This window comes from Molossus molossus, unplaced genomic scaffold (assembly GCF_014108415.1).
Source record: "Molossus molossus isolate mMolMol1 unplaced genomic scaffold, mMolMol1.p scaffold_m16_p_18, whole genome shotgun sequence".
NCBI classification, from domain to species: Eukaryota; Metazoa; Chordata; class Mammalia; order Chiroptera; family Molossidae; genus Molossus; species Molossus molossus.
Genome location: NW_023425353.1, coordinates 38,018,061 through 38,036,355, shown reverse-complemented (window position 1 = coordinate 38,036,355; position 18,295 = coordinate 38,018,061). Strand labels below are relative to the sequence as shown.

Genomic DNA, 18,295 nt, shown 5'->3' with positions numbered 1-18,295 from the left:
CTGGCCACAGACTGGAGGCTTAGATCTGGCTGAGCTGTGCTTGGGTCCAGTGACAAAACCGTGATAACTCTTCACCGTGTCTGCTCAATGCGATGGTTGTAAGGCTCCAGCCAAGCGCTGACATTTAGGACTCATTCTAACGCACTATGCAGAGCGGCCGGACAGCAGGATCTTCACGTATATACAGGCAAAATCAACTCTACTTTTGGAAAAGTGATAAAATCATGTATCGTGTAATATTCCGACACAAATTCCTCTACCTGGCATGACCTATCACAAGGTCAAATAACGTGTTTACAGCTGGTGTGGCTCAGTGGCTGAGCGATGACCCACACACACACCAAGAGGTCGCTGGTTTGATTCCCGGTCAGGGCACATGCCCAGGTTGTGGGCTAAATCCCCAGTGTGGGGCATGCAGGAGGCAGCCGATCGATGTTCTCTCTCATCGATGTTTCTATCTCTCCTTCTTCCTTCCTCTCTCTCTAAAATCAATAAATAAAAGAAAAATTAAAAAAAAAAATCTGACAGAACAGGAGGGATGTCCTGGCACCTGGACATTATCGATCATTTGGGATTTTACAGAGACTTCCATTTCAAAGGTTCTTTCCAGGCCCTGGCTCTCTTGGGGACTAGAAACTAGTCACTGTGTTAAAAGAGCCCTTTTCGGTTTGTGGGAAGTCAGAGCCGATGCTCTTGGCACCTGGCACATATCCCCTGCCCTTAGCTCCTCTGGCAAGTCAGCTGACTTCCCACCATCTCATCTACTTTATTTACCTAAGTTTTTCTTGGGCGTCCAGAGCCTGCTTCTGCCTGTCCCGTGACAGGCTGACGGTGTTGGGGAGTTACTGCTGCTGGGGAGCAGCCCTTCCTCAGTGCGGACGGGTTGGTGTCTCAGCACCCAGTGCTCCACACCCACCCAGGGGCCCCAGCAGGCTGCATCGGCTGCTCATCGCAGGAACTGAGCTGTTAGGATGCCCTATGTCGACTTCCTCACCCCCCACTCTACTGCGGTTTCCCCCGCCTCTCAAAGAAACTACGTGCATCCGAATCCTGTCTCAAGGTCTGTTCTAGGGAGAATGTGAACTAAGACAGAGGTGCCTGTGGCCCAGTGACAAGGCAAACTCTGAGCTTTTATCCAAAAGAAGTAAATTTTGGTGACCTTGCAAACTCACTGAGGGTACCCGAGCAGCTGACCATCAGTGCCTGTTGGGGGCAGAGGGACAATGAGGCCTGGAAAAGGGGCATTTGAGTGGCTTTTTGGCAGCAGAGTGAGGAAAAATGAGGGAAGCCTGTTAGAACAGTAGGAAGAATAAATTGGGGGGAAGTCAGGACGAAGTCAGGGGATCTGGTGAGCATGAGGACCTCAGAAAACACCCGGAAGGATCTGTTACACCAAGAGGGGACTAGGCAGATGTCGTGGATGAGACGAGGACAGCACGGGACCGGGTGGGACTAGACTGACTGCTGGGCCAGGCTGAGACCAGAAGGCTACTGGCAGGGGATGCGGTGGGGGACGCTCAGGCACCTCTGGGCAGCAGGGCTGGTGGCTGTTGACATGCACTCCAGTCTCGAGGTGCAACAGCTCTGTGCAGAAGGTGGGCACCCACCTGACCATGATCTGGAGCTGAGCCCCCTCTTGAAGGGGACTGCACCTCCTCAGCTCTGGCTAATTCTTGTGTAATCTTTCAACGTTAGTGTGCCAAGCCTTTTAGTGTTTCCAAAGAAGCCAGAAATCTGACACTTTATACGAAATTGCCTAAATCTTTTAAAAAAAGTGTGTGTCAACTATAATACTTTTATGGCTCAAATAATGTCAACAGGCCACCAGTTGACAATTCCTGTTAATATTCTCCATCCCCATGTGTTGTTTCCAACAAATGCTTCTAGAATTCTGGAGGCATGCCCAGCAGGGAGGCCAGTGTGGAATACGAGGCAGACAAGGAGGACAGGTCAGGGGACAGGCCACTCCATCCCCTGCTCTCTCAGCAGTCACAGGGCGATGGATTCTCTCAAAAAGGACACAGAAGTGAAGGGCCTTGGTCTAACAGCCCTGGTGCAGGAATAGATGCTGGCATCTGTCTCCTGCTCTGCAATTCACACGGCCAGTAAAAGAGAAGTTGATGACTGGACAGTGCTGCCCACACTACACTCAGACCTCAGAGGTCTCAGTGAGGCTGGACAGGAACCCTGCTGCCCCTCCGAGGCCCTCCCACCTGGGAAGCTGCGTTCCCTGTGGAGTCCCACAGGAGCATCTGGTATACCACAGTAGGGGCCTCAGCCTCAATGCAGTGCCAGTCTCTCTCCGCGGTCTTTGCCTTCTTTGGGTCATGGAAATAAATTTAAAACAAAATAAGTGTGGTGATTGCAAGGGGAGGGAGGTGGTGGGAGGTGGAAGAGAGTATAGAGAGAATACATTGTGATGGAAAAAATATAAAATAAAATAAAGAGAAAAAACATAAGCCCAAACAAAAAACAAACACAAAGCCCAAATAGGATTTCAATGTCCTCATAGGAAGTTTTTAGCTTCTCCATTCTCTAGGCCAGAGTGGTTCTACCTTAGACCTTCTTTGTGTCTCTCATATAAGACTGGTACTCAAACAACTGGGTGAAGGAGTCTGTAGACGTCACTGTCATGGACTTCCATAGCTGTCTTGTCAATAGGATCTTTCTCTAGGGGACTGCTAAATAGATAGGTTCTGAGCCACTGAAGGTCAACTTCCTGAGTGTATTCTCTGTCTTGGACTATATCTGTAGGAAGCTAAGCAATGAAAGCTTCAGTTTGGTCCCCTGAAAAGAACCATTCAGTGTATCAGGAGATTGGGTTTCATTTAAACACAGGCTCTGAGGACCTCATCCCACTGGTTCTGAAGACCATTTCTGAGTCTTTGGGTCCTACTTACATCATCCTGTCAAGGGCTACAGGAGTGAGACTGCTGGGAAGGGAACTCAGGGTATCCATTGGCGACAGCAAAGCATGTCTAGGCACTCACCGTGTACTCTGGGGGTATCCTGGCACCGAATCCGAAGGCTGGAAACATTTTGTCACTGAAATAAAAAGAAAAAGAAGTTGCTTTATTTCTCATCTAATGAGGAAGAAAAACATGAACCTACATTACCTCACTAGGTATGTTGCTGTGCCAGGTGCTGACTCATGTTTCTTGATTATCTGTGGTGATAGGGGATAGCAATAGCATGAATAATTAAAACCAGGAAATAATCCCCAGATTGTCACAGTTATTAGTCCGCAGCTTCTTCCCTCACTTTTTGCTAGATTTGATATTAAGGGATAAAATGGTGCCAGGAGTTCCTCACCTCCCCTACCCCAGTGTGTTGTTTCCTTTGAAAAGTGATCAGGAATTAGGTAACTCCTATGGTTGACTGTGCTAGATACATATTGTCTTTTTAAATCCTTATAGGGAGAGATTATTATTCCTATTCTTTAAGTGGGTAAATACCTCAGGAAGTGAAGTGACTTGTTCAAGATCATGCTGCTAGTTAGAGCCAGGGTTCAAATCCAGACAAGCCTGAATCTAAGGAGATATTAAAAAGTAATAGAGAGCTTGGGAGGCTGACTTATTGACAGAACTTGGTTTCATCCACAGAACTCACTGTATCCATGACTTTACCTCATACAAGCAGCAAGAAACTGTTTATATGTCTTTTCTTATCTCTTGAATTCAAAGGAATGCTGCTTTTTGTATTAATGTCTTTATATTTTTGCTGCCTCCCTCCCTCCAACTGCCTTTTGCCCCTACCTTCAGGATGATACTTGCCACAGAGTGTGTGCTCAATAAATATTTAATGACTAGATAATCCATTGAATTGTTAAGATGTGGCTGCATAAAGAAGAAAAAAATTCTTGTGGAAAACCTATGAGAGTCACACATAGGTCTTTTGGCTTGGTTTCTCTTATGCAATTTGAAATTTCCCTCGATTTATTCATTCATACATGTTGCATCTTAACTCTAACTTTACTGTACTATATAGGTGAGAGGATGGGGAGAAGAATGGAAATTTATTGGCACCTACAAGGTGCCAGGCACTATGCTAGGCAATGTAGGCACGTATTTAATTCTCAAGCAACGCTTGAAGTTCCACCTACTTATCATTCCCATTTTACAGATGAATAACCTGAGTCTCAGAAAGACTAAGAAAGACTCAGAAACCCTAAGGCGTTTCCCAGGGAGGATTGTGTGATTCCAAAGCCCATGCTTTCTCTATTATACCATTATAATGTAACAATTATCTACAGCATTAAGTGTGATTCCCTTCTGGCACTTCCAGCAACAAGCCCCCCCCCCCCCCCCGCCCCCCAAGCAACAGATAAAACTAATTTGTGCTGTCAGAGGATTGTTGCCAAGGGGCTCTGGAATATTGCTCTTATCAGAGGGCATGTGCTTCTCATTGCATTTACCTCTTACTCTCTCTCCCATTAAAAACACAACTGAGATTTGTTTTTGGAACAATGCCTACATTTCTCAGTCCCCTGCAGAGTTAGTTAAAGAGAAAAGAAAATCCAGGTTAGGGCTCACTGTCCTTGAGCACAGGGAACCACCTCCCTTAGTCTGGGAGTCAAAGTAGCAAAGTCAAATTCTCACCCATCACCATCTACCTAATTTAAAGATCATTAGTAGCCAATAATAGCTTTGATAAAACTTGACCAGAACACAGTCAATTTGACCAAATTTGGGGTAGGGATTGGTAGATGCAAGGAAGCCAGAATTCTTTGAAATCAAAGTCTAAATTCTCCAGAAAATCACGAGCTCCCCCTTTTCCTCACTGTTTTGTAGGTATGAGCTTTGTGGTACATTGCAACTAGCGTGGATTAGAAAAGGTATTAATACCAATAAATAAAAAATCACAACAGCATATAAAGGATTAGCTACAGCTTTGAGGAAAACTACTTCTTGTCCTTGGAGATACTGAAATACTTTGCTTCAGCAATTCCTCCTTAATCACAACCAGGTTGACCAGGTGTGGGAAGAAATCTGTCAGGTTTTTTTTAGAGGTATTTTCTAGTTAAGTCTGGAGGAAAGCTTTTCTGGATAGAGGATGGGTCCTGGTTCTTCCAACTCATAGATGGTTCAGAAGTCAAAACAGAGAAACCCAGGAGATACCACACCCTTCATTTTATTCTTTGATGAGTTTAGAGGGGTGTGATCTAATATTCCATCCATTTCTAATCATCAAACCAATGTTCCGACCTTAATGATATTCCTTTATACCTTCTAAGCCACCATGGGAACCTGAAGTTTGCTGAGCATGATGTACTGTTATGTAACTGAGCTGGAAGAGTAGGGAGGTAGGAAAAATGCCTCACCTACAAGATAAATAGTTAATGAGCCTGGAGGGCAACAATTCTCTGAAGTTAGCCACCACAAAGACTCTAGCTAATAAACACACTAAAGAAAAAAATTCAAGCCTACGCACAATGGATTGAAATCGTTGCTCTTCCTGATTAAAAATAAAACTAGGCAGAGAGGAGTCTTATGTAAGAGGTAAGAAAAGGCAAGTTGAACATCAGCAGGCCAACACTTCAAAGGACTCAAGCTCTGGCTGGTGTGGCTCAGTGGGTTGGGCATCTCTCCTTGCACTGGGGGTTCTAGTTCCATTCCTGGTAGGGGCACAACTAGGTTGCTGGGTTGATCCCTGGTGAGGGGCGTGCTGGAGGCTGCTGATCAATGTTTCACTTATGTAAATGTTTCTCTCTCTCTCTCTCTCTCTCTCTCTCTCTCTCTCTCTCTCTCTCTTCCCCTTCCTCTTTCTGAAAAGAGCAATAAAAAAAATCTTAAGAAAAAAAAAGAACTCAAGATTGGATCTGCTCAGCACTGAGTGAAGGGGCCATTTAGCAACTATTGGGAAAATGATTGGCGAAACCTGCAAATATGGAAAATTTAGGGGCATAGCACCACATTGGTAAAGGCAATACTTCTTGCCATTGGAATAAAATAGTGTAAAATAAGTAGAAGAGCCTATGGTCCTCAATGCTAACGAGCATGCTGTCCTGAACTTCTCAGGGGATGACCAGGGTCCAAGGATCTCCACGTGGAAGATTCCTTTTCAACCACCATTTTTACCCTTTTTGTTAGGAAGGTTTTGAGATAAAACAAGAGGTTAATAAAAGTAAAAACAAATTACTGCATCCACAAGGAAATGATGGTGAACTCAGAGCAAAATGGCATTTTAGAACCTATAGACATTTAATGAAGATTGGTCTCTAAAACAGTGGTTTTAAAACTAGGGTACATGGAAAGGCAGAAATGCAAAGCCCTACTGCAGATAGGAGAGCTTTTACTTTTTCTTTTTTTCTTTTAAGGAAATGAGTATTCCGTTTCTTGACTGCCCTGTGTATTCTTTGCTGGAACTGATCCTCTGGGAACATTCGTGATGTCAAGACCTATTCTCCACTCGCACCTTCCTTTGCACCACTACCCTCCTCCTTTACTCCTTCTGAATTTTAACCACCGTGTGCTTTGCTCCAGGGTGTGAAAACTCGACAGGAACAATTTTAAACGTGAATGATTCTAGGAAACAAATCCTCTTGGGAGTCAGGTAGTTGCCAACCTGGGTGAAGGGGGGCAAGGGGAGCAAAAATGGAAGACATCTGTAATACTGTCAACAGTAAAAAAAAAATATTGTAAGAACTGCTGATGTCAGCTGGTAGATGGTTAAAAGTACATGTTGATAGACCATTATATGGTTTTTGATATATAACAGAATTGAATAGTACTGCTAGTCAAACTATTTCCATTACCACATATTTATAAAAATGAGTTTTTTTAGCATTCACATTGATAAAAACCAAAAATTGGATTAAAACTGATGCTAGACTTTTCCATTCTAGTAATAGGGAGCATTTGTCTACACATCAGTAAACTGATTAAAAAAACACACACACACACACCAAAACCCCTATTTTTTATAGGCAATAATAGATATTAAAATTTCTAATATATTTATGTTCTTTTGATGAATTGTGCACTAATAATGATTATAGTAAAAACTCAACTAGAAGATATTTTTAAAATACTTTGAATATTTTAACTACAGAAAATTTTAGAAATTTAAAAATTTATATTAACATATTTATGATAGGAATGTATAATATAGGAATCAATAAAAGAATTTCCAACCAAAATTTTAAAGATACATTATGATGAAATGCTGTGGAGGAAGGGAATTGAAATGTGAGTTCATGAAAAAGAAACAACAAGATTCTCAACTCAAAATGAAATACTTGTTAATGCATTTTTTAAATTGATGATGGTGGGTATCAAACAGCTATGGCATTTCGATGCTCCTGGACGCATTCACAAAGTTATATGAGTTTCATTTTAAGTGTCCACACTTACAACACACTAGAATTTCTATTCTTTGTCACTATTTAAACTCGTGATGGAAAACATTAGATTTCAATGGAAAAAGGTATTTTTATAAAATTCTATTTAGGGGTATATGAGTTAATTTTTTCAAAAGGTCATTGGTCCAAAATAACTTTTATATTTGACACAATAGTTCTTTTCCCTGTTGTGTATAGTTTATTTTAAAAAATGAATGAAGAGTAACAAGAGTGCTAGCTAGCCACTTCTTTTGGCTAAACAAATTTATTTATGTTTTAAATCTTACTTTCTAATTACGATTGACATTCAATAATATTTTATATTAGTTTCAGGTGTACAGCATAGTGGTTAGACAATTATATAATCTACAGAGTCATCCCCATGATAATTCAAGTGCCATACATAGTTATTACAATATTACTGACTATATTCCCTAGTCTGGACTTCACATCTCTGTGCTAGCTAACACTTAATATCTAATCCTTACAAGTGCTCTGCAAGGGAAGTTAGATCTTTAATTTGCAGTCAAGGAAACCAAAGCCCAGGGAATGTCAACCTGAGGAGAACAGAGGCAGCTGAGTTGGGCGCTGGACTCAAGTTCACCTGTCACCAGGACCCCATGCTCTTTCTATCACCCGTGTTGACTCTGCCCTTCCTAGGAGGCTTGGTCTGGTCTAATGACTCAGAATAACAGGAGTAAGTTCATCCATGTTCTAAAAACAACAAAGCACAGAATTAGCAGAATTCACCATCCCCAGGAGGCCCTGGTGACCCTCTCTCTTCCCAGAGAAGAAAGAGTTAACCCTGCCCTCCTCATGCAGCCGCACCCTTACAAAGGACAAAGCTGGCCTTGCCATGCCGGATGGTGATTTACTATGTGCCTTTCTCTCCCATGAGATTGTGAACCATTGGGGAGAAAACTGTGCTTCATTAATTTCTCTCTGTCTTTACGGCACCTCATGAGATGCTCAGCATCGGCTCTTAGCCATTTCATCTAAAGCATCTCTCCTGACTGAGCTCTGGGTCTCAGCCTTGGATATCTACTAGAACGAAAAGTCTTGATTCACCAGGATGCACACCAACCTAACTAAATCAGAGTCTCTGGAGTGGAGCAGGCATCGGCATATTTTAAATCTTCCCGAGTGGTCCCAGCGTGCAGCCACGGTTGAGGAGCACTGACTGGTGTCGGCAGGATGGAAAAGGCAGCACCGTGATCTTAACCTGCATTGAGATTTCTACCCCTGTCAGACTGGCTTTCAGTTCTAACCTGGCCTCCTGGGACTGCACCCAGCACACCTGGAGGAGGCCTGCTGCCTCGATTTCTGATATCCTTACCTCATTCTGGGGCAGCCATGTCTATAAAATGGCAGCCTGTCCTTCCAAGGACTGCATTTAGTATCTCTAGTCTCTCTCTCTCTCTTTTTTTTATTAATTAATTAATTTATTTTTTATTATTAATTTTTGTTACAGATGTTTCTCCTTTTCCCCCCACTGATTCCCCCCTCCCCTCCCCGCCCTGTCCCCAGCTTTGTTGTCCATGTCCGCTGTTCATGCACACATGCATATAAGTTCTGTGGTTTATCTCTCCCCCACCCCCCCCCTCTCTAAGGGATTGTCAGTCTGTACCCCACTTCCACGTCTCTGGGACTATCCCATTCCTCAGACTACTATGTTCATCATATTCCACAAATAAGTGAGATCAGATGATACTTGTCTTTCTCTGTTTGGCTTGTTTCACTTAAGATAATACTTTCCAGGTCCCTCCATGTAGTCTCAAAGGATAAGAGATCTTTCTTTCTTACAGCTGCGTAGTACTCCATTGTGTATATGTACCACTGCTTTTTTATCCATTCGTCTACTGATGGACACTTGGGCTGTTTCCAGATATTAGCTATTGTAAATAGTGCTGCTACAAACATAGGGGTACATATATTCTTTCTGATTGGTGTTTCAGGCAACAGTGAGGTATCACCTCACACCTGTCAGAATGGCCGCCATCAACAAATCATCAAACAACAAGTATCTCTAGTCTCTTGACAGCAGATAGACCAGCCTTCTTATTAGCCGACATGGCAGGTGGTCAAAGGCACATCTCTATGGGCCCCGGGGATGGATATCACTTTGACCCTGAGCAGCCTGAGGAGACCAGGATGTTCACAGGAGCTGGGCAAGTGCTACAACCAACTGGGAATATAGGAGCTTGTGTGTGCTTGTGTGTGTCTGTACATGTCTGTGCATGTGTGCGCATGTGCTTGTGGGGTCAAAGGGGAGAGAATGAGTGGCGGTGTCTTCCAGAGGCGCAGGGACAGAACAGGCCGGCAGGATTGCCTTCTGGGCTCGAGGACCAGATATCTGGAAGGAGCTTCCCCTCAAGGCCACCCTGAGAAGCGCTTTACAGTCTCTGAAGCGGTTCTGCTTCACGCATCACCTCGTAACAGCCTGTTAGCAATGACTGTACAAGGCAGAAAGAAACCCTTCGGCTGTCAGAGGCAGGGAGGAATTTCTAAGGCTCCTGGGGATTAAAAATGTTGGTGGTGCTGCGGGAGGGGGAGCGACGCCTTCTGTTAGTTTTTATTCAAGTGTTTCTTTTTAAGCATCAACCTCGCTGACTTTGATGTGAGAAAAAAAAATAATTCCAAAGCCCAGACTTGAAATTCCCTGGCTCTGCCTGTCTACTGCCTCTCCACCCACACAAAGGAGAAGCTGCGGCACTTGTCAGTTTTCGAGAGAGCAGCTTGCTTTACACCGTTTGCTAGGGAGTCTTTGCAAAGAGTGCCCAGGCTTTCAATCCTCCTTTTCTTCCTTAGGTATTTGTCCATTTTCATGCTGAGCTGCCACGTCTATGTGCATATGTGCGCCATCCCCTGAGCTGAAGAATCCTGATTTTCTTGGCCAGTCGGGGCCCCAAACCTTCAGTATTTATCCCATTAAGGTTTTAAAAAGAATCATGATTTTTCACATAACCCCTAAGGTGTCACATCTTATTTTTGTACCGAATCTGTTATTTTGAAGGAATACAAAATGCTCCCCAGACTGTCTGGCTCACATTATAAAGGGATAACAGCTCTGCAAGACGTATGGGTCACTCCAATTAGAGTCTCCGCATCTGGCATGCGAGGTGGTCAGGAAACAGAGAGATTTGCTGGCTTGTTCCAGATCACCCAGCAACACTGCCATGGGCCGCGGTGAAGGCCCTGGCCGAGCGCATCGTATCTCCCGACAACCCAGCAATCTTCTCTGTGGAGTTCATTTCTGCACGGCCTTTGCCCTGCCCAGGCAGAGTCGGCGTGTTACGAAGCACCTATTGGATGACGCATGTATCAAGTGCACTTACCCACTTTCTTCCTTGATAAGCGTTTCAATAATTTGTTATTAAGATTCCTGAAGATATTTCTTCCCTTCCTGCTTGACTTTTACGTACACAGTATTATGCTAGATTACAGTGTGTGTGCGAGCGTGTGTGCGTGCGTTTGTGCGTGTGTGTATGTGTGTGAGAAAGGAGGGTGAGAATTACTGCTTTGGTGTCCTGCGGATGTTTAGAGAAGTTTCTGACAATGGAGAGGCCACTTGTCAGGCTTTTCTTTTTTTGGTAGAAATCTCCCAATGCTCTAAACCTCTTTAGGAATCCTCCCTGTATTGGGCCTAAGGAAATCAGTGCTGAAATTCAAGTTATCTTCACAGTCAGCATCTCAAGGTAAAATGTAAGAAGTAGCACTTCAATGAGGTCACGTGAACGCTGCTGCCCTCTGTTCTAAATGGTCAGGAGGGGAAATGTCAGCAAGAGCCCTGGTGTTTTAAGCTCTTTGATTTCCGGGCCCTGTCCATTCACCCCCCAGCTGCCCTCACAGCCATCTGAGTTACTGGCAAGATGACGCTGGGTCCAGAGACTCGCTAGCAGGAAGGAAGGACACTAATGGGAACTGTCCCATTACCCGTCCTGCTGGTTTCTCTGCACATTCTGGTTTCTAGGTTGTGTCCTTCTCTATGGTGCCTACGGTAATAGTTTTTTAAAAATATGGTTATCGCCAACTATAGACTAGAAAAAAACAGTAATCATGCCATCCCCTAAATTTTCTCTGAAATTGGAGGGTAGCATTTGCTTTCATTATTTTCCTGGTTTAAAAGTTCAGTCAGTGAGTTGCTGCTTATTATTAAACCAAGTTTGTTTTATAATCACAATGGGGAGTCAGCTGGGATTTACCTATTTCTATGTACATTGGTTCTACCTCAAAAAGCCTTCGTAAACAAACACTTGGACAACTGCATCTCAATCTGCAAATATCGGAAACACAGAATAAATTCAGTTTAATGTTATTTATGTAAATCACTTCTTACAGGGAATTATCTTAGTGGGGAAGATTTTACCATTAATATTTACCATCAAGTAAAAATAAATATAATACTCATCTGATCTCAAAATAATGTTTCTCTTTCACACACACACACACACACACACACGCACACTTGCATGAGTACACACATACCCTCTGCTAAAGTTACCAATATCTTTTGAGGTCAGTGAAATACAGTGATTGTGAGCTTAGGCTACAGAATGAGATAGATCTGGATTCAAGTCCTGCTTCTGGCTGAGTGACAGTGCACAGATTATGTAACCTCCCTGCACAATTTTCCTTTCCTGTTAAGTAATACCTACTAGATAGGAGTTCATATGAGAATTAGATGCAATAATGTCCAATAAACCAGTGCTTCTCAAGCTGTAAAATGCACTCAAATCATCTGGCTATCTTGTTCAAATGCACATTCTGATTCAGTAGGACTGGAATGGGGCTTGAGATTCTAAGTTCCCAGATGATGCTGCTAGTTCATGGACCAAACTTTGAGAAGCAAGGTACATACTAAAACTTTGGGAAACCAAAATTGCTATCCAGTGGTCTTGCAAACCAATTAGAAAAGAAATTTAAGAAATAAACCGTTTTTTGTTTGTTTGTTTGTTTGTTTTTTTATGACTAAGGTGAACATGGCACGGACTCAGTTTCTCTAGGTTTGGGGTAAGGTTTTATTCTGTCCCTGCATGAGCCTCTGCCTGATGAGTTGCTAGACTTAATATTCATTCTTCTCCCAAGGAGCAGCCAGGGACCATTGGAACCCAGAGAGATGATAAGGCCCGAGCTGACCAGAAATCTCTACCTGTCGTAGTCTTGGCAAATCTCCCCCACAGCCACCAGGGCCTTCAGGTACTCGTTGGGTTGGTAAGGGTGGATGTAGTGCAGGGAACAGCTGTTCCTGGGGTCCCCGTTTGAGGCAGTGAAATCTATAGCTACCTGGAAGAGAAAACAAAAAAAATGGGTAGATTTAAGGTGAATGCATCTCACAGGAATTGTGATCAGCCACTGAGAGACATGGCCTGAGATGGAAAAGAAGTGTGTTACACACCCTGACAACGAGGAGAGTTGGAGAAGACATGACTTAGCTTAAAAAACTAAGATTGAGGTCATTTCTGTAGTCTTCAATCCCCCATCCCTCAATGTCCTCTCTTCTCCATTTCCAAAACAGAACTTGAGATGGACATCTAGGTTGGACAAATCAGCTGCTGCTGATCCATGTCACCAGGCAGCAAGGGCAGAATATCATAATTCCCCCCGAAAGGACTCCTATGCTCTCTGGCAGGACAATGCCCGCTCTGAGCCATACACAGGTACAATCTCTTGAAACCAAATTTTGTGTTAACGCTGTGGTCTATCTAAGGAAGCCTTTGTTGTATTTTCGTGAATGGCCGATTGCAGAGAGATGTGTTGAAGTGGTCACAATACATTTTCTGCAAGCAGCGGCTCTGTGTAAGGCATTCAGCTTTTGTTCCCATTCATGGTAGAACTGCTGTCTATAACCAAGAAGATGCCTGAATGTTACGGCATTGTGAGTGGGAGGTGGAGAAGGGAAATCTGTCTGGTCACCAACTAGTCATTATCCTTGAACTTCTTAAACTTTTTTCTGACCCCCAACATCATTATCATCTAAATAAAAATGGACTCACCCAACCCATTATAACAACAATAATAAAAATGCTTGAGCCTCGAAGGTGCTAACATGGGAAGGAACATGCCTTTGACTTCCGAAACATTACTATTTAAATTAATGTGAACCCAGCAAACACCTCACTAAAAAACTGGGGTAGGGAAGGAAAGGGAGGGATTAAAAGGAAAAGAGTTATAGGGGAAGAAAGAAACACTCGTGTTCCGTCTTTCCTTTTTCTTCGGCGATCAGCAGAATTTACTCACTGGCTTACTAATGACAGGAAGGCTCTGTTTTCTCTTATGATCTTGTGGGTGGGAAATGTTATTTATCTAATATTTGGCAAAATTCCATTAGAGAAAATAATTGGAATGAACCATCAGATTTATTAAAGTGAGAAATTACTTCTGGGAGGACAGAGAAATGTGCTATGTGCTGTTCATTCAGCTTATAAGAGTCAAGTTGACAAGGAAAAAATGTCGCCCATGTCTTACATTGCAACTCTGCAATGGAATCAAAGTAACTAGAAAAGACAGAGCTAACTGAACTTTACTTACAACCTCTTTTTTTCTTTTATAAGGTTATTTTTTCCCCTTCACTCCTCCATAGGACGATGTTGAAAATAAATTTAAGCAAATTCCATTTGCAGGATACCCAGATGTTTTCAACAGGGACTAGCAACTCATAAAATGCTAGGACTACCAGTGTTTCAAAAGGAAAAGTCATATGAAGAAAAATGACACAGTACTTTCTGACCCCTTATAAATGCCCTTCCTATAGCTAACAAAAGAGAGAAGAGAGGGGCAATCTTGGTTAAAACCCTACTGGGTATCAACCACTATGCTAACTGCTTTGTTATTTCATTTTCATAAAGACTCTGGGAGGTAGAGCATGTTATTCCTTTTAATTGATGAAGATCCTGATGCCCAAAGATGATGATGATTACACAGGCCATAAGGGATGGAGCTGGCTTAAACTCAAATCTATGTGGCTCCAAAGACTCTGCTCTTCCTATACCAGTAAACACCCAAGAGGACAAGGAGGTCTATAACCAACAACCTGAAATGTCTCAGGGTATGTTTTATTCTTACAAAGAATAGAGGGGATTTGGCCTGGAGGCAGAGAGACTAGCTAGGAGGCAACTACAGTAATTTAGGAGAAAAGAATGGCCTTGTCTGAACATCTCTTTGTGTTCAGAGCAGTTGTAAAAGTTGGAAAATGGCAACTGAAGTGTGTGTGTGTGTGGGTGTGTGTGTGTGTGTGTGTGTGTGTGTGTACGGAGAGCCAGTGATCAGCTATGTTACTGAGGATGACTGGAGGTGACCTAAAAGCACCAGTAAAATCCAGTATCTTCTGAGATAGATTTTAGCTGGAAGGTAAAAGCCAATCCACTGGGGGAAAAAAAGAGGAAGACAACAGGTGACTGTCCTTTTAATCACGGACTGATGGCACACCACTTGTGTATCTGTGAACAAGAAGGCGGTGACAGCACTCCAGAACCCAGCCACAGGAACCGCCAGAGGTCCAAATACACACAGATAATCCCTGAAAGACTCCAAGAGGCACACTCGAGAGGTGCTTGAGAGACAGTGTTTGAAGAAATCACCCACCCAGAGGTCTCCTGGCTGTACTCACTCAAACACGCGGGGCCGCCATTCTCGGTCTTTTTGCCCTCATGGGATACACTTAAGTGATAATGGCACCTTGCATGAGTGAACATAGCGTTTCAGAGGTAACAACAGTGCTGGAAAGACCAGGTGGAAAGCCACCTCTTTCTCCCCTACTGAAGAAAACATTTTAGAACTCTAGAGAATTTGAAAGAATGTGAGAATGTTGTTGTGGAGATAACCTTGATTCTGCTCCAGTGTTATCTACAGTGCAAATCCTTGGCAGGTGTGGAGACTTGACGGATAACGAGTATCTGTGGCTCACTTCACTCTTTACGATGAGGATGTCATTCGTCATGGATCACCTCGCTCCTCTACCTGCGCTTCTCACACTGCAGTTGACCGCTGTCCCATGTACTGATTACCTGACCGAGTGTCAGGGGTACCCCCTGATGGCAGAAACATGCTGGTGTTTTGATATAAAATCAGAGAATGAAATCAGATAATATAAAGACCGAGGGAAAAACCTCCATAAAAATTACAATTCAAGAGATGTAATTGTTTCTCTTTCCTCTCCAGGTATGAGCAAGATCCTCCAAGCATGCAGGTACCAATTGGCAGCATCTGAGCCCAGGTACATCACCTGGTTGAGCATGCTGTGGTATTGGGAGAATGTTGGGATGGACATACACAGATTTTGACAACTGTTTAGAAAACATGGGGCTGGAACTAGAGTCAGGCAAGAGAGGTGACTAGGGCATAAACTTATTCTCAGCTGACCCGACATTTGCACCATCTCGAGAGTGAGAGCATCCTTAGATTTTCATCCTCAGTGCCTCTCTTGCCTCACCCCTGACTGGCCCTGCTGTGTCATTTCATTTCTATCAACTTTCTATCCTCGTGCTTGGAATCATGCCCTTATGTGTCACAAACTAGGGTGGGACAGAAATGATAGTAAGAAGGGGATTGATTGAAGATATTAAGGATAGAAAGTGGACAGGATTTGGTGACCTATTAAATGTGGAACTGGATGTCAGTTAGGGAAAGGGAGCAACCAGATTTCTTGGGGGATGGTGGGGATGGAGGGGATGACACCCCGAGGACAGTGGAACAACCTGAAGATCAGTGTTAGAAGGTTGGTATTGGGCTGCCTGTACTTGTGGTGTTGTCTAGACATACAATATGCCTGATGGGAATTTTACCCTCTTTCTGCAGGCAGGCCTCTGGGGTTCCCACTTTTCCCATGAGGATGGACCCCGTGTCTGACAACCACAGAGGCTCTTCCAGCTCAGGAGATTCTGATAAAGCTTTGGGGAAGGGGTATACACTTAAAAACTACCTGCTGAATAAGAAAATAAACCAATGATCCTTACCACTGACATCTTTCTGTAGTTCCCATTGCTCATAACAGCACCATTTTATCATTTGATTAGACAGCAATGGGCAGTCTTAAGAACATGGCAGCTAAAGATTTTTTCCCGGGTGGTTTCTAAAGTGTCCCCGATGGAGTGGGAGATAAAACATTTGCAGGAGGTGGCTTTCTACCAAGACCTCTGTGCTCTTTGGAGTTAGCATTAGTGAAAGAGAACAGAGCGAAAGGTGAGGTTTATTTTAAAAAGCAACAGGGAAACCACTAAAGAGGGGATGAAGTTGAGCACTAAAAGCAAGCAAATGACTGAAAAACACCCGTGTGTGGAGGTGGCTAGGGACGCCTGGAGTCCGGAATGGAGTGAGCTCACAAGCCACCACCTTTTCACTTTCTGACACGAAACATTTAGTAACAAAAGCCTATGGTTGTGGTATGTGCTCCAGCCTTCTCAGGGGGCAGCCCGAGAACAGGTGCCCGCCCCTGGCTCTCGCCTTCCGCCAGGACGCCTCTCGCACGGTGAAGCAGAGGCCGAGCCGCTGGGCAGAACCGGCCAGGAAGAGTGCAAAGGGCTCCCTCACGCCACCAAGCCCCAGGCCCGCAGCCGCTTTCCAGAGAAGGCTGGAAGGGGAATGACGAGACTTTGTCGTTGGATACTTTTAGCTTCTTAATGAAATGAGCCTACTCCTTCCCTGCCTGTGACAAATGGGGCGTTTGGGATCCTCCTAGATGTTTTCTAAGGGAAATCTCAGTGAACCAACCTGGGCAGTTGCTTAATCTCTCTGCAGTCAACCTGTAGTCAATTTTTGCAATAGCACCTGCTGGAGTAGCCTTAAAAATTTTTTTTGGTATACAATTTGGATCTATACAGTGGTGGGGAACTTTTTTTCTGCCAAGGACCATTTGGATATTTATAATATCATTTGCATGCCGTACAAAATCATCAACTTAAAAGTTAGCCTTCTATATATATTGGGTCAGGCTAATTTGGTGAATTGTGTGATGTTAGCTGGCACTGATTTTGCAGGCCTAATACGGCCCACGGGCTGGACATTCCCCACCACTGAACGTGAAGATCCTGTTTAGTTTGGACCACTTATTTTTTTTCATTTTTTCTTTATTGATTTTAGAGAGAGAGGAAGGGAGAAGAAGAGACAGAAACAGCAATGAGAGAGAATATTGACTGGCTGCCTCCTGCATGCCCCACACTGGGGATCGGGCCCACAACCTGGGCATGTGCCCTGACTGGGAATTGAATCGGCAACCTCTTGGTGCATGGGTTGATGCTCAACCATTGAGCCACACTGGTTGGACTGGACCACTTCTTAAATAATAGGTTAAATTCTTGTGCTTCTCTATTTCCTTAAAACTCCATAGCAGGGAAAGAAACAGGAACCTAGACTAGATGGAAAAGACCCCTGACGTTATTTCCTGCAAATTGTGAAGCACTCCCCTCCCTTCAACCCAGGGCTCATTCTTACTTCTCAGTGGTCTGCACCAGAGTCTGTCAGTGTTTAACATGGGACATCAAATAAAGATTCAAAACTTAAACTGGGACACAGCGTGGACATAGGATGCCCTAAATGTGCCAGGGTTAGAAAAGATTTCCCGAGAGAACCTTTCATAGGTGATTTGTTTTTTTTTTTTTTAGGCTTCAAAGTTAATCTGGGAGAAACCACACTTAGCTTATAATATAATATCATCATATTATTAAAATGTGGACTATAAAATCAGAGATAAAAGAAAGCAATACCATCTTTATTTCTAAAAATTACAAATAATAAAAAAGGCCATTTGAGAATAACCAACAATGGATTTTGGTAGGAGGTCATGTGAACCACTTGAGAATCTGGATCAAGACCTGTATCCCCTCACTGGAAAATACACACAACCCAAGTCTGCGCACAATTTTGGGAGGTTGAGGACAATCCTTGTCCCTCAAAGATTCCACTAGTAGTAAGTCATTTCCCTTTTTCTTTCTAGTTATTGTCTATATAGAAACAAATGTTTTA

At 43.5% G+C, this 18,295-nt stretch overlaps 1 protein-coding gene across 2 annotated transcripts in view; it reads right to left on the bottom strand.

The window, feature by feature from the left end:
- Positions 1-18,295, bottom strand: part of CPNE4 (copine 4) — a 419,291-nt gene that overhangs the window by 12,131 nt on the left and 388,865 nt on the right. For both annotated transcript variants that reach the window (XM_036266480.1, XM_036266479.1), the window contains exons 11-12: positions 12,489-12,622; positions 2,991-3,045 (exon numbers count right to left, since the gene is read on the bottom strand). In XM_036266480.1, the coding sequence (XP_036122373.1) occupies positions 2,991-3,045; positions 12,489-12,622 (189 nt within the window). The remainder of the gene's footprint in view (positions 1-2,990; positions 3,046-12,488; positions 12,623-18,295) is intronic.